The sequence below is a fragment of the Penicillium canescens genome (assembly GCF_028828765.1).
Source record: "Penicillium canescens strain IBT 15451 chromosome Unknown utg000010l_segment0_segment0, whole genome shotgun sequence".
Lineage (NCBI taxonomy): Eukaryota > Fungi > Ascomycota > Eurotiomycetes > Eurotiales > Aspergillaceae > Penicillium > Penicillium canescens.
Window position 1 is genome coordinate 3510254 of NW_026703972.1, and position 15737 is coordinate 3525990.

The 15737-nt window shown below is 48.4% G+C and overlaps 3 protein-coding genes across 3 annotated transcripts; 2 read left to right on the forward strand and 1 right to left on the reverse strand.

The window, feature by feature from the left end:
* Positions 1-909: 909 nt before the first annotated feature.
* On the forward strand, positions 910-6002 carry N7446_012566 (uncharacterized protein; the record flags this gene model as incomplete). Its single annotated transcript, XM_058521308.1, has 3 exons — positions 910-2111; positions 2574-4859; positions 4901-6002. The coding sequence occupies 3 exons, from the start codon at positions 910-912 to the stop codon at positions 6000-6002; spliced, it is 4590 nt and encodes a 1529-aa protein (XP_058366674.1).
* Positions 6003-7938: 1936 nt separating this feature from the next.
* On the forward strand, positions 7939-9436 carry N7446_012567 (cytochrome P450; the record flags this gene model as incomplete). Its single annotated transcript, XM_058521309.1, has 3 exons — positions 7939-8970; positions 9027-9193; positions 9283-9436. The coding sequence occupies 3 exons, from the start codon at positions 7939-7941 to the stop codon at positions 9434-9436; spliced, it is 1353 nt and encodes a 450-aa protein (XP_058366675.1).
* Positions 9437-11766: 2330 nt separating this feature from the next.
* N7446_012568 (glycoside hydrolase family 28 protein) lies at positions 11767-13957 on the reverse strand (the record flags this gene model as incomplete). Its single annotated transcript, XM_058521310.1, has 6 exons — positions 11767-12054; positions 12119-12572; positions 12625-12770; positions 12823-13185; positions 13237-13435; positions 13923-13957. 6 exons carry the CDS (start codon positions 13955-13957, stop codon positions 11767-11769), a joined length of 1485 nt encoding a protein of 494 aa, XP_058366676.1.
* Positions 13958-15737: the final 1780 nt, after the last annotated feature.

Here is a 15737-nt window from a genome sequence, read left to right on the forward strand (position 1 = left end):
TTCTCGATACACAACCATCTCTTCTTTCAAATTATATCAAATCAGCTCTCGACAGTCTAACTAATAAACTACTTCAGCTCGTACGTTCTTGGCTTTTGTTCATTCAATACTCTACTTCTTCCACTCACGTTTCGATAGGCTTGACAGACAATTTTACGGCGACGCGCACGAGGTTAAAAAAAGAGGTCGGAAGCTCCATAATATACAGTTATTTACGAACCAACGCATTGCTAAGGGCTTCTCTGACTTTGTCCTCTAGGTCATGGCTCATCCGATTATTGCAACAGTGGCAGGTCTAGCGATCTGTACACTTGCTGCTGCAAACTGCAAAGTTGATATTGTTAAGGCGGGGACCGATATAGATTTTTCTTCTTATGAGCTGCTTGCCAGCGTCTGCGCACCACCTAATTCAGAAATCCCTGATTTGTATGCAGGCGGGGTCAATTGGAGGGTGTCGGTCTCTAGTACTTGTGGTGCAGCCATTGTTGACCAAGTGTTTCCCGCTGACTACAGTTTTGAACACGAAGGATCGTGTTACAGAGGAATTCGAAAACAGTTTACCCCCCAGACACACATGCTTTCTTTCCCGGCGCCCCACTCAGAATGCGCTAAGCTAAATTTGGCTAGCTGGGGGTACCTTCCTTGAGACGTAACGCCGTACTATTGGCTGCGGGGGGAAATCTGAAACCCAGCGATCCGGACTAGACGTACTTGTGGGTCTCTGGGAAAAGAAAACGGGTGTGTCTGGGGGTAAACTGTTTTCGAAATCCTCTGTAGCCGTGTCAGGTATTGCCACCTGACAGTAAAGCTGATTTCGAATATCATTGTACTTAAAAAAGGGGAACGACCTCGTGAGAAAATCCTGTTGTAGTGCGTCGGTACTACTACGGGCAACGCGAGAAAACCAGAATGGCGGGACGTGCCGAGACGCGAACCCCTGAACCGCTTGACCGCGACGAACGCGAAAATTCACCGCCACGAGTATTGAGACCAAGACGCACCACCAGACCGCCTAACAACTATGGCCAAGAGCAAGCAGTCGACATCCAACAGATAAATGCGCACTCTCAGCAGAAGGAGAAGAAGACCCAGGGCAATCCAGTAGCCCAACGGGAAGCGGTAACGTCGGACTCCTCGACAGAGAGCGAGGACCCAAACGCCTCTGAACTTGTACGAGAGCTTGTCAAACTCAGGAAAGAGATCAAATTGCGAGATGAACTGCACAAGGAAGAGCTGCGGAAGGCCAAGGAAGAATTCAGCGCCGCCCTCGCAGAAGTTCGACATGAGCTGCAGATCCTGACAGATAGATCCTCGACGCCGCAATCCGAGGCATGCTCTCAGACCGGCCTCGATGAAATCCTACGCGAAATTCAAACCCTGCGTGACGCAATCAGTCCTTCTGTTCCCACAAGCTGCCCGTCCTATGCAGATGTCGCCCGTACTCCTCCACTCAGTCACCCGAGCAACATACGGACTCTGTCAACGTCGAACACCACACCGACCACCTTCACTGACACGTTGTATTGCACCATAGACACCTCAAAAATGGCAGAAAATGAACAACGGAAGATGTCCGCAGGCCCAATTCGGGCGGCAGTCGAGACAGAGATCCGGACGATGGAAAACCACACTCACTGGCGCTGTCGCGCTGTCACGGTCGATCCGAAGAACACAAACCGGATCAGAATAGCGTGCCGCGATGAAGCTGAACACCAACTAGTCAAAAGGGTGGCGGAAACAAAGATCGGCGAGGGAGCCCGGGTGCTTCGAGACGAGCTCTACCCAATCAAAGTCGACAGTGTCAACAAGGCTGCGGTACTGGATGAAAACGATGAGATCCGGGTCAGGGCCGCAGCAGCCTTCAGCGAGGAGAACGAAACTACCGTAGCCAAGATCGCTTGGCTCAGTAGAAGAGATAGTGCAAAGGCCTATGGGTCGATGGTCATTTACCTCAAAGGTGCTGATGCACGAAGGCTCTTAGCCGACGGTTTCTTCCACGCCGGGGGAGAATCTGGGGTGACTAGCGCCTTCGAATACCGACCACGCCCTATGCAATGCTACCACTGCCAGGAGCTGGGCCACAAGGCATTCCAGTGCAAGAACGTTCAAAGGTTCGGAAAATGCGCTATAGAAGGCCACCGCCACAGTCACTGCAACCAAACAGTTCCGAAGTGCATTCCATGCGGGGGTCCACATGAATCGTACAGCAAAACGTGCCGGAAGCTATACCCGTCACGACATGAATAAAACTCTTCGAATAATCAAACTCAATGTGAGGAAGCAGGGCGCAGTGCATGAGAGCTTAATGAACGACGAAGACACTCAGAACGCAGTGGCGTTAGCGATTCAGGAGCCCCAAGCGAGAAGAATTCAAGGACGGCTCTTGACTACCCCGATGGGACATCACAAATGGACAAAGATGGTGCCTTCTACCTGGAGGGAAGGTAGATGGGCAATCCGGAGCATGCTCTGGATTAATAGAGACATAGAAGCGGAGCAAGTGGCTATAGAATCCCCGGATCTGACGGCGGCGGTCATCCGGCTCCCCGAGCGACTGATTTTTATGGCATCAGTTTACGTCCAGGGGGAGATACCTCGGCGTTGGACGGCGCGTGCGATCACCTGAGGAAGGCAGTTGCAAAGGTGCGGCGAGACACGGGCGCTGTGGTGGAGGTCATGGTTGTGGGTGACTTTAACCGCCATGATCAACTCTGGGGAGGAGACGAGGTGTCCCTGGGAAGACAGGGCGAAGCGGATCCAATCATTGACCTCATGAACGAGTTTGCTCTTAGCAGCTTACTCAAACGAGGTACAAAGACATGGCACGGTGGTGGACAGAGCGGGGACTGCGAGTCGACCATCGACCTCGTTCTGGCCTCTGATAATTTGACAGACTCAATGATCAAGTGTGCGATACATGGGACAGAGCACGGCTCAGATCACCGTGCCATTGAGACTGTGTTCGATGCACCGTGGTCAGCCCCGAAGCATCAGGAACGACTTCTGCTGAAGAACGCACCATGGAAAGAGATCAATGCTAGAATCGCGAGTGCTCTGACCAACACTCCGTCGGGAGGCACGGTGCAGCAGAAGACTGACCGACTCATGACGGCGGTCAGCGAGGCGGTGCATGCTTTGACTCCAAAGGCAAAACCGTCACCACACGCGAAACGATGGTGGACAGCCGACTTAACACAGTTGCGCCATATATACACATACTGGCGAAATCATGCTCGCTCGGAGCGCCGGGCGGGACGAAAAGTACCGCACCTGGAAAACACAGCCCAAAGTGCGGCGAAACAATACCACGATGCCATCCGCAAACAAAAGAAGAAGCACTGGGATGAGTTTCTCGCAGACAACGATAACATCTGGAAAGCCGCTAAATACCTGAAGTCGGGAGAGGACGCAGCATTCGGGAAGCTACCGCAGCTCGTCAGAGCAGACGGGACTACCACCACGGATCATCAAGAGCAAGCAGAAGAGCTGCTGTCCAAATTCTTTCCCCCTCTGCCTGACGTTATTGACGACGAGGGGACCAGACCACAAAGAGAGCCGGTGGCAATGCCTGCTATCAGCCTGGAGGAGGTAGAACGACAGCTTTTTACAGCGAAATCATGGAAGGCGCCGGGGGAAGACGGTCTACCGGCGATAGTCTGGAAGATGACGTGGCCCACGGTCAAACACAGGGTTCTCAACTTATTCCAGGCGTCACTGGAAGAAGGCATGTTACCGAGACAGTGGAGACATGCGAAGATCATACCGCTCAAAAAGCCGAACAAGGAAAACTACACCATTGCGAAGGCATGGAGGCCAATTTCGCTCCTCGCGACGCTGGGCAAGATGCTAGAATCCGTGGTTGCAGAAAGGATCTCGCACGCGGTAGAGACTCACGGCTTGCTCCCGACCAGCCATTTCGGAGCCCGAAAGCAACGGTCCGCGGAGCAGGCGCTTGTGCTCTTGCAAGAGCAGATCTACACAGCGTGGCGTGGCCGACGGGTGTTGAGTTTGATCAGCTTCGATGTCAAAGGCGCTTACAACGGGGTGTGCAAAGAACGACTGCTCCAGAGAATGAAAGCGCGAGGCATACCAGGTGACCTGCTCCGGTGGGTCGAAGCGTTCTGCTCGGAACGAACGGCGACCATCCAAATCAATGGGCAAGTGTCGGAGGTCCAGAGCCTTCCACAGGCTGGCCTACCCCAGGGCTCGCCCCTGTCCCCGATCCTATTCCTCTTCTTCAATGCAGACCTCGTACAAAGACAGATCGACAGCCAGGGCGGAGCGATGGCGTTCGTGGATGATTTTACCGCATGGGTGACCGGGCCAACCGCCCAGAGCAACCGGGAAGGCATTGAAGCAATTATCAACGAAGCGCTCGACTGGGAGAAAAGGAGCGGAGCGACTTTTGAAGCAGACAAAACAGCTATCATACACTTTGCCCCCAAGGCTTACAAATTGGACCAGGGACCTTTCACTATCAAGGGCCAAACCGTTGAGCCCAAGGACCATGTCAAGATCTTGGGCGTCCTCATGGACACGAAACTCAAGTACAAGGAACATATTGCGAGGGCAGCATCCAAGGGCCTGGAGGCCGCGATGGAGCTTCGACGACTTCGGGGATTATCCCCAGCGACAGCGCGGCAGCTATTCACATCGACGGTGGCGCCTGTCGTGGACTACGCATCCAATGTCTGGATGCACGCGTGCAAGGATAAGGCCATGGGGCCGATCAACCGCATCCAAAGGGTAGGAGCGCAGGCGATTGTAGGAACATTCCTCACAGTTGCGACCAGGGTAGCAGAGGCGGAGGCCCACCTTGCCACTGTTCAACACCGTTTCTGGAGACGAGCCGTGAAGATGTGGACGGACATACCCTGCCAGAAACCAACCCTCTCCGCAGGAATACGGCACGGATCAAGAAATTCAGAAGATACCATCGTTCGCCGCTGTATCAAGTAGCAGACGCGCTGAAGAACATTGAGATGGAAACACTGGAAACCATCAATCCGTTCACATTGGCACCATGGGAAGTACGCGTACAGGCTGGTGTTGAAGTAACTCCGCAGCCACCGACCGTACCAGGCGGGTTAATGCAGATCGCAACCAGCAGTTCGGCACGGAACGAGCTGGTCGGATTTGGGTTGGCGATCGAGAGGCAGCCACCTCGGTATCGAAAACTGAAACTGCAGACCCTTTCCGTCACATTGGGTGCAAGAGCAGAGCAGAATCCGTTCTCTGCGGAACTAGCAGCGATGGCACATGCATTGAACATGGTAGTTGGACTGAAAGATTACAGGATTACGCTGCTCACGAGCAACAAAGCGGCGGCTCTGACACTAAGGAATCCTCGACAACAGTCAGGCCAGGAATTCGTCAGCCAACTGTACAAGTCGATGAGAAAGCTACGGAGAAATGGAAACCAGATCAATATCCGGTGGATCTCAACGAGCGAAGACAATAAACTACGGGGTCTGGCTAAAGAACAGGCCAGAGCCGCGACACAAGAAGATGCTCTCCCGCAAGAACGCGTCCCGAGAATGAAGTCAACAACACTGAATATCGCACGATCCCAAGCAGTCCCTAGCAATGACCTGCCAGTGAACGTAGGGAGACACGCAAAACGAGTTGATGCAGCACTCCCAGGCAAACACACCCGGCAGCTGTATGACCGATTATCGTGGAAAGAAGCGAGCGTGCTGGCTCAACTCCGAACCGGCATGGCAAGACTCAATGGATATCTCTATCGAATTAAAGTAGCAGACACGGACCAGTGTGCGTGTGGACAAGCGAGAGAGACCGTGGAGCACTTCCTATTTCGATGTCAAAAATGGACGGCGCACCGAACGGAACTACTACAATGTACCAACACCCACCGAGGAAACATATCCTTCTTCCTAGGAGGGAAGTCGACTTCCGATGATCAGAAGTGGACGCCGAACTTAGAGGCGGTACGGACCTCAATACGATTCGCCATCGCCACGGGCCGACTCGAGGCCACCTAACCATGCCGACGAACATAAATCACCCCCCTTTCGCCGATCTAACCCACCAACCACCTCGTATTACAGATGATAGACGCGCTTCAACTGCCGAAAATAGGATGTTGAACACTTGGAGAAGCGCCTTCAAGCCAGCCTACTAACAAAATTACTAACCCACGAGGATCCGCTGCGATACGGACATCTGAGATGACATATATTGTAAGGCTTTATGTATGGGCTCTGAGGAGACACAGTACTATATATACTATGACATGTATAGTAGATCAGAGATAGTTGCCCTTTCGGCTTAGCCGCCGGGCGTTAATAAATTGTGTGTGTGTGTAGCCGTGTCACAGGACCGCCCCCCACCCTCGCGGGTAGGGGGTGTCCCCCAGCCATAATGCAATTAACAGCCGTAATGCAAATTTCCTACCTTTTCAACTTTTACGCGTATTCCTACCCACCAAAAATGCCTAAAAAACTCGTGATGAAGAGGATCTGCTACATGAGATGCATCTTCGCAGGCATGCAGAAGAAATCCATCGCCTCAGCACCGAACGGAATTACTATGTCAAAGAAGATACAGGATGATGATGATGATGATGTATTCATTTGCCCGATGTAGCTCGCTCTATATATATGCTGCTATGCGGGAGTGCTGTCAGGCCTGCCGACAGGATCAGACATCGACACTGATTAATCGGGAGGCTTGCAGATTTTCTGTTAAATTGAAGAAATTTTAATGTCTTTGCTCGGGAATAATCAATCTTTATGCTTATTATATTTTCCGTGAACAGTGCTCTGGTTACTATCTTCATTAACTAGAGGAATTCTGTTTAATATGTGCTCGTCGTATTGACAAACCCCTTATAACCGGCCCTTACATTTTTTACAAAAATTACAGACCCTCCTAGTATTTCCAGGCTGACAATAGACTTTCTTCATTTAACCTTAAATGAATCAAATGCTTATAGCTTGTCATCTCTTAGTAAGCTTCCTTCAAACAACAATCGTGTGATTTCCAAATGCAGATCGGCGTGTAGCGTCATATAGGCACTATTTCTCATTGGACACACTAGTGTTTTAAGCTAATGTATGCGGTGCCACCGGACCCATATACAACGTCTGATTGTTCAGAGAATATAGTTGTTATGACAGGCTGGTGGGTTCTTCAATGGAAATCCGGCATCTTTATGAATTTGCATAATTTTGTGTTTGAATCCAAGAGCAAAGTACATTTATCCCATGCTGGAGGAGCTGTCTTGCCGTATGCTCTCAGACGATCTGCAAAGATACCATGTGTGTTTCGCATGTGATGCTAGAACAGCTGAACAGCCAAGAAAATGACAGGCAATCATTAGAATATAATACAAAATGGTGTATATGTGCTATTGTACATGTCCTCTCTATCTGTCTTCCCCGTCCATATCGGAATGTATGCTGAAGCCTCTAGGGGCACTTTGAGGTTTCTCTAGATGGCCAAATTAGGGCTAGACCGCTTGACACCCAGACTAGTCTTCAAGTCACTCAAGCCCCGTCGTGACAGGGGTCAAACCTGCAGTGTGCGGGGTTCTTCAAGGACCTTCATAGTGCACGGTCTTTGTAGCATAATTCGTAATGTCTTGTAGCTGGTGACACGAGTAGAATGAATGGGGGCGAGGTATAAATAGTCCAGACTGAAGAAGTGGGAATCGGATCTATCAAGACTCCAAACTTCAACTTTAACTATGGCTCTTCCTGGCCTTGAAGGACTTGCAAGTCCGAAAGACTTCTCCTATATGACTCTGTCTTTGATCGGGTTGAGTTTGCCACTGGCAAGTGCAGTCTACTCTTCAGCCATCATGACAGGACTTCAACTGACCGAAGACACATGTATTAGATCGCCCTTTACTCCATCGGCCTCATCATATACAATGTCTACTTCCACCCTCTTTCCAAATACCCAGGCCCAAAGTCAATGGCTGCCACGCGTCTACCCTATATGCGAATGATCATGTATGGTCGTTCCCCACAAGAAATAAAGACATTGCATCAGCAGTACGGTGAGGTAGTCCGTATTGCCCCCGATGAGCTTTCCTTCATCCATGGAGATGCCTGGAAGCCCATCTATGGTACTCGTGTTGGCCACAGCCAGAAAATGAAGGATCACCGGTTCTATGGACCAACCGGCAACGGAGCTCCGAGTATCATTCTCTCCAGCGATACAGATCACTCTCGCTTTCGGCGTTTGTTGTCACACGCATTTTCTGACAGCTCGTTGCGTGAGCAAGAGCCTATCATCAAGGGCTATGTTGACCTTCTGATGCAGCGCCTGCGTGAGAACATCGCTTGTGGGAAAAGCGCCGTTGATATGGTTGCCTGGTATAACTTCACGACGTTTGATATCATTGGGGATTTGGCATTTGGTGAGCCATTTGACTGTTTGAAGAATTCGAATTACCATCAATGGATTTCCATCCTTTTCGGCAGTATCAAAATGAGCTCTTATTCAAATGTCGCTCGGCGTTTTCCTGGATGGAACTATATCCTCCCATTGATTGCCCCAAAGCACATCTTGTCTCAGAAAGAGGCCCACATGGCATTGACCACGGCAAAGGTCAACAGTCGACTGAGAAAGTCAAACGAGAGACCTGATTTCTTCGCTAATATCTTGAAGCACAACAACACTGAAAAGGGGTTCAGCATTCCGGAGATGATCACCAATGCTAGCAATTTGATCATTGCCGGTTCTGAGACTACTGCGACTTTACTTTCCGGGGTGACATTTCTATTGTTGAAGAACCCCCGCGTGCTTGCGAAACTTCAGGATGAAATCAGATCGGCGTTTACAAAGGAGGAAGAGATCACGCTTGAGAACTGCAACAAGCTGGAGTATTGCCTTGCCACGCTCACTGAAGCTTTGAGATTATATCCTCCCGTTGCAGCTGGGCTTCCACGCATTGTCGATGCTCAGGGTGACATGATTGCCGGGGACTGGGTCCCCGGAGGTGTAAGTACAAGATATCTTCCGAATGAAACACCCAAAGCCACTAACATTCGCGATAGACCATCGTCTCCGTTTCTCATCTAGCCGCTAGTCATTCGCCTATCAATTACACCGACCCAGAGCAATTCGTCCCAGAGCGTCATCTAGGTGATACTCGCTACGCAAATGACAGCAAAATCGCAATGCAGCCGTTCAGCTACGGTCCAAGAAACTGTATTGGACGAAAGTACGTAGCTCCTTCTATACATTCAATCCTCTTTCCACTTCTCCTTCACTATATTTTGTGCTTTTGGATAACTCTGACATTATTTCTAGCCTTGCATATGTTGAAATGCGCATCATTCTCGCTCGTATGATCTTCAACTTTGACATGGAGTTGGAGCAACCAGGACATAACTGGCTTGAACAAGATTGTTTCCTTCTTTGGGATAAACATCCGCTCATGGTAAAGTTGAGCCCCAGAGCCTAACATGAATACAGCGAGATACTTATATAGTGATGGTGATTAATGACACGGAGAAAGGAGACGTTGATTTCAAATTGGCATAAGCAATCAGCGAACAGATTGACAAATTTGTAATAAATATAAAATTGCATAATTGAACAAAACGCCAACATTAAATTAACAGCCAAAGTACACGATAGCAAGTGCATAAATGTCATGTACAGTGGTGTAACATTAGTATTTGACCTCCAGTACTTCGGGACCGTGACCGCTTTTTAGACCGCCTACTTTACTAGTACGTCAACACTCGCGTTTTCAACGCGCCAGTATCTACGCTATAATTTTTACGCGTTTCTCACTCTGTCTCTCTATAATAATGCCTCCAATACGCGGAAAAAGAGGTCCAGAGCTTGACTGCCTTACCCGGGCTAAGATCTGCGAATTACATGCTACAAATGGCTGGGGTGCTACGACTATTAAGAAGCAGCGCTTTCCCGACATTCCACGCTCAACTATTCAATACACCCTTACCCAAGAGGTAAAGCGTCAAAAAAACAGCAAAGTCTTCCACGCTCAGGCCAACCGAGGAAGCTTACTGAAGAGGATCGTGACTATATCTACGATACTATACAAGAAAAGCCTTCAATTTTGATCAAGGATCTACTCGGAGAGGTTGATTTTAAGGTCCACCGTATGTCAATTTGGCGTCTAACCCACGAAATGGGCCTTCGAAAATGGAGAAAAATGCAGCGGCCGACCTTAACGCCTACACACGCTGAGAAACGTCTACGCTGGGCCCTTCAATATCAGCATTTTACGTCGGAGGATTGGGCCCGCGTCTATTGGTCTGACGAATGTACGGTTGAACGTGGTATTGGCCAGCGTCAAGAATGGACTTTTACGCGTCCGAAGGATCAGCTATTTCAGCATTCGAAAGAGGGCCATCAGGTTCAAATGGTTCCAGCGCGAGGGAAGCAAATTAAGCAGATGTTTTGGGCTGCTTTTTCCGGTCTTCCGCGTCGATCAGGCCTTATTCCACTATTCGGAGATCCCTTATCTCGGAGAGGTGGCGTTTCTTCGCGTACGATCGAAGAGCTTTATCGGCGCGTCTTACCTACGCTACTTAATAGCATTGATTCTAATTAGGCCTGGCTAGGACCCGCGGGTACCCTCCACGACCCTGACCCTCACCTCCCCATGCGGAGGGTCAGGGTCCGAAACCTGGACCCGCGGGGAGGGTCGTACCGAGGCCGACCCTCATGAGGGTTACCCGCGGGGACCCTGAGGGTCGTCAAACATGACAAACAGGTAAAAGACGTGACTGGACGTCAATTGCATAAATTATGTAGAAACAGGCTGTATTTTATTGTAATTGTAAACTAAAATTCATCACTGTATGGCCTTACAGAAGGAATACTACATGTCCACTCCTTAGTGCATACCATAGGTTCATCCTCGAATAGGGGTTTAAATTTTGAATGGTTTACATTACATCTATTTCACGTTTCCCTCTAGCTTCGTTAACTCCGGTGGATTACAATTGAGCCCTCCAATATCGTTAATTGACTCACCAGTACACTGTCAGTCCACCTCATAGGAGCGAAAAGTATCGGCGCCAAATTGGAATTTGCATTCCTAATGTGCTCATTTCATCATGTTGTGATATGAACCTGGAGCAGACTACGAACAAAGCCGCACCATCCGGTTAACACATCCACTTGCCAATATTGACCAAAGCTTCAGATATGTGATGAGTTTTCGCTTTCAACTCACTAATCTATTGGACTCATGAGCTTCGAACAAGCATTTATATGTGGCGTCACTATTCTGAGCGAATCTTTGATTGACTCACATCAGCTTTCTTTTCACAGTGATTTTGATGAGCCACCAGTGTTGGTTTGTGTTTTGCTCTATATCTTTTATAAATCAAGTGTCTTCGCGGCTTCCAAATTCAGAACTTAAAGTAGCGGCGTATAGCGGTGAAGCTTTAACTAAGAGATAGAGGTCGAACCCGCAGATAAAGCCCCAATTACAGATAAAGTATTACGAATATCCTAAAAATGATAGTGATTGACTGGTCAGTTTTTGCATAAATATAGAGAGAATCCCTAGCAAAAATGGATCATCATTCACATTCTCCATCTATCTTCTCTCTTATGAGTAAGGCCAAAGGTTCTATTGTGAGACTATTTTATGATGTATCGAAGAAGCGTTAAGAAAGTTACTTTTAACAAATTGCGCCTATCGACAGCGACAATGAAGTCTCATCTGTAGTAAAAAAGAAAAAGTATAAATAGAATAGAATACCTCGATTCCCCACCAACTCATTTCAACAAGACATAATGAAAACTATCTCAAGGGCAGCCGCTGGAAGGGTAGTTGCAGCTGCTGGTCTCACCTCCTCCAGTAATGGAGACATCAGTGAAGGTGAAGTCAGAGCAGCTGTCCGAGCCACAAAGGATGTAGTAATCGTAGGCATCGTCGGTCGCTGTGCCCTTCACGTTGTCGAAAGTGACGCCGCTGATGGTGACGCCATTGGTTGGCTCACCAGTAGCGCCACCATTGAGGTAGTCTTGCTGGACGTCGATACCGTAGTAGGAGATGCCAGAGACAGTAATGTTCTGGTAGACAATGTTGCTGATCTGTTAGTCATGTTAGTGCCTTGGTGGCGGAGCAAAGTGTAAGAATGTCATGTCATCAACTTACACTGCCAGTCGTATCGGCATTGCTCTTGATGCGACAGCCGTTCTGGCTGTTGACAACCTGCGAGTTCTTGAAAGTAATTCCATCCACAGTGTTGTTGCTCTTTCCACCGACGGATCCGATGCTGAGACCGTGGCCACCGGAGCAGTACACATTGTCAACAACAATGTGAGTTCCACTGGTAACCGCAACACAGTCATCCTGGTTGTACACTTCGATATCCTCCAGGGTAATGTAGTCACTGGAGGAAATGTCGAATCCATCGCTGTTGTGGGCTGCGGCCATGCTGCCGCTAGCAGAGTTAGGCTTATCTCCTGCCGTGTTGTTCAAAACAAGACCCGAGAAGACGACGTTCTGGCTTCCAGTGATATCGAAGCAGTGAACAGGCCAGTTCATGATGTTCAGGTTGCTGATCTTGGAGTTGTAGGTCTTCGTGACGACGAAGAAGTGGTCGGGCCTGGATATAGTTGTTAGCGATGAAATGAGATGTGTGTGACATTCAATCTGACTTGTCCTGGCCGCCGTTGGAACCTTGTCCGTCCCAGTAGGCAGCACCATTGCCGTCAATAACGTGGCCCTCGGCACCAGTTATGGTGATACCGTGGCCAGAGACGACAATAGGATCGAAATCATCGTCGTATGTATCTCCGAAAGTCTTTGAAAGATCAGTGACATGTTCAAGTAGTATCTATAGTATTTTGACTCACAGTAGTGCCCGCAAAGGTCACAACAGCACCAGTCTGGAGACTCTGCAGATCAATGGTACTCGAAGGAGGGGCATAAAAATCAGACAGCACGATGTTGGTGCAAGACTTGACAGCGGAAGAGAGAGAGGCGTATTCGGACACAACACAAGTAGTGCCGGATCCAGTCGAGTCCGCAGTGACGGTTGTCACGGCTTGAACAGCCGTCAGCGCCGCAGTGGTGGCCGGCACATCAACCAAAGAAGTAGTAGAGAAGGCCGGGCCGGTGGTCTTGACGAGAGTAGTCGATCTAGTAGACGAACCGATTGAAGCAGCAGTGGTAGTAACTGTGCTGGTTGCAATAGCTGTGGTCTGTGCCGATCCGGACTGGTATATGTTAGGGGTTGTAGCTGTAAGTTCGACCATAGAAAAACTTACTCCTGATACTTCAGTAGTCCAGACAGTATCGAGGCAGCTACAGGCACTCGATAGATGCTTGGTGTTGAATTCACAGGCAGAAGCAAAGCTTGGAAGGCGGGTAGTAGCGGTCACTATGCTAGCAGTGAAGGTCGCGCAGAACTCTGCGGCAGCAGAGCGGGATGCCGTATAAGCCGAAGGACAGGCATAGCTTTGTGGGCTATTACATCCCAGAGCAAGTGGGACAAGAGAAAAAAGAGCGCACAGCGCATTTTGAAAGGAATGAATGAATAAAGAATGAATAAGTGAATGACAAAGAGAGAAAAGAACGATGGGAAAGAAAGAACAAAACTTTCCTAAGTCCTGATGGGACTGAAGAAGTCTTATACTCATCTTTGTCGGCCCGGCAGTTACGAATTGAATCGACCTGACTAAAGCTTGGTCGCTATTTTCAACACATCAAGCCCACATCAGGGAACTAGCCCGAATATTCCGACTATTTGGCTTAATTTGACCTGAAAATTCACCAATAAAATCGACGGACCCCTGACGGCAAGCACATAATATCTCCGTCGAACAGACCTAATGGTTTCGATGACATGGCTTGACCCACTTTTTGATTCGTTGCTCTCATTGGCATCCAGTGTATTTCCATAACTATACAGGCCATTCCTGTTACAACCTCATATCGCTTCCGCGCCGCTTACGAAAGAGAGTACAATTCCGTGGTAACGAAATCCATGACGGAACGGATAACACGGCCTAACGGACAACGGCCGGTCCCCTGCAAAATTCACCAATTTTTTCGAAACTCCTACTATACCTGATACACGGACCTGCACCCTTACAATTTCGGTAACCCAAACTGGCACCTTCCTATCGCTATTATCCCTCTTATTTAACCTCGACGGCTGCCTAATAGAGTACCCGCTTCGAAGCACTCCGATATTACTGTCTCTTATTCAGTCCGAATGCCAGTCTCACCAAAGAATATGGAATGTGTTCTGGGGATTATCCTCATTTGTTGAATGGCCATCTGACATGAGTATGTCTTTATTTGCTCAAGCTTTCACAACTCTGGCCAAGTACCTCTATTTTATTTATATACGTATATATATGTATACATATATGTATTATTTTACGGTGAATCATTTAATGAAGGATTTGAAGAGATGCGGGGTAGACTGAATATATTCGCTAGTGAAAGTGTCTTTCCCTAGTGTTGATAGAAGCTTCTGCTAGTAAAAGTGTCTTTCCCTGGTTAATTAAGACTTCTTAATCTAGCGATAAGCGAAAGACAAACCCAAACCTCGGGATTCGCCCTCTTATCCCCACTTTTTATTCTGTTTGCCACGTGGAGCGGTGGTGGAGCCTTCACAGAATCAAACCTGGCGGATTCTCGATTGAAGTTTATTATTATCAAAGTTTAGTGTCGGGACATATACTCCTGTCAGAATACGCAAAGACAGGTTGTACGTAATCTTGCTAAGCAACGGCTCCCGCCGTATGGATTCAGGGGTATTGGGCCTTGACCTAGAAGGAACATCTATCTATTTTACACGAATCAATTGACTTTTGCTTTTGGGCATACATGCTGTTCACTTAACTGTGTACACAGTACCTAGCTGGTGATACCAACACCCTCTAAGGTTACTGTAAGTATAAATATCTTTGTTGTTCTAATTCCAATCGAAAACTATTTCTGGCATACCATAATCTAAATTACACGTGTAGCCAAGACACATGATTCCAAGGCAACAGGAACTCAGTCGCGACAGGCATAATACATACTAATAAGCTACTAACTTAGAGCTAATATCTAGGATCTAGTTTCTTTCTGTAGCGGTGTTTGAGTCGTTTTCAGAAAGGTAATACGTGCATAACGATTACCAAGCCTTCCCAAAGATAGAGCGTTGCTCCATCCAAGCTTGCGAGGTTTCCAAGCATGTTGTAGGCAACGCGCAAGTTTCTACTGTTCCGATGACAGGCCCAAAGGAATTATGTGGGCGGCCAGCGATATGGTCAGATCTCGTGATTTGTAAGATCTCTGTATATATTCACGACCGTATCGCATTCCGTCGACATTGGAAAGGCGAAATGCACTTGCAATCGGCCATTTTGAAGCGATGACTGACTGCACCCGTTTCTAGTAAAGTGAAATGTGAACGTTCATTATTTTTATCGCTGTTTGTATCACCAGCTAGGTACCGTGTACACAGTTAAGTGAACAGTGTTCATGCTCCTAAAGCGAAAGTTGATTGATCCATGTAGATAGATATGTGTTCCAGGTCATGGTCCAAAGCCCCTGAATCCATACGGCGGGAGCTGCAGCTTAGCAAGATTACGTACAACATGTCTTTGCTTATTCTGGCGGGAGGATATGTCCCGACAATAGCTTTTCCCATGCAGGTAGTCTCATATCAGCAAGAGCGAGAATGAGCAGGTGCGATACTAATTGGCTCAGCAATATGTTCCAGGCTTTCAAGCGGGACTTGCTCTCGAGCGCGGAAGGAAAGCAAAAT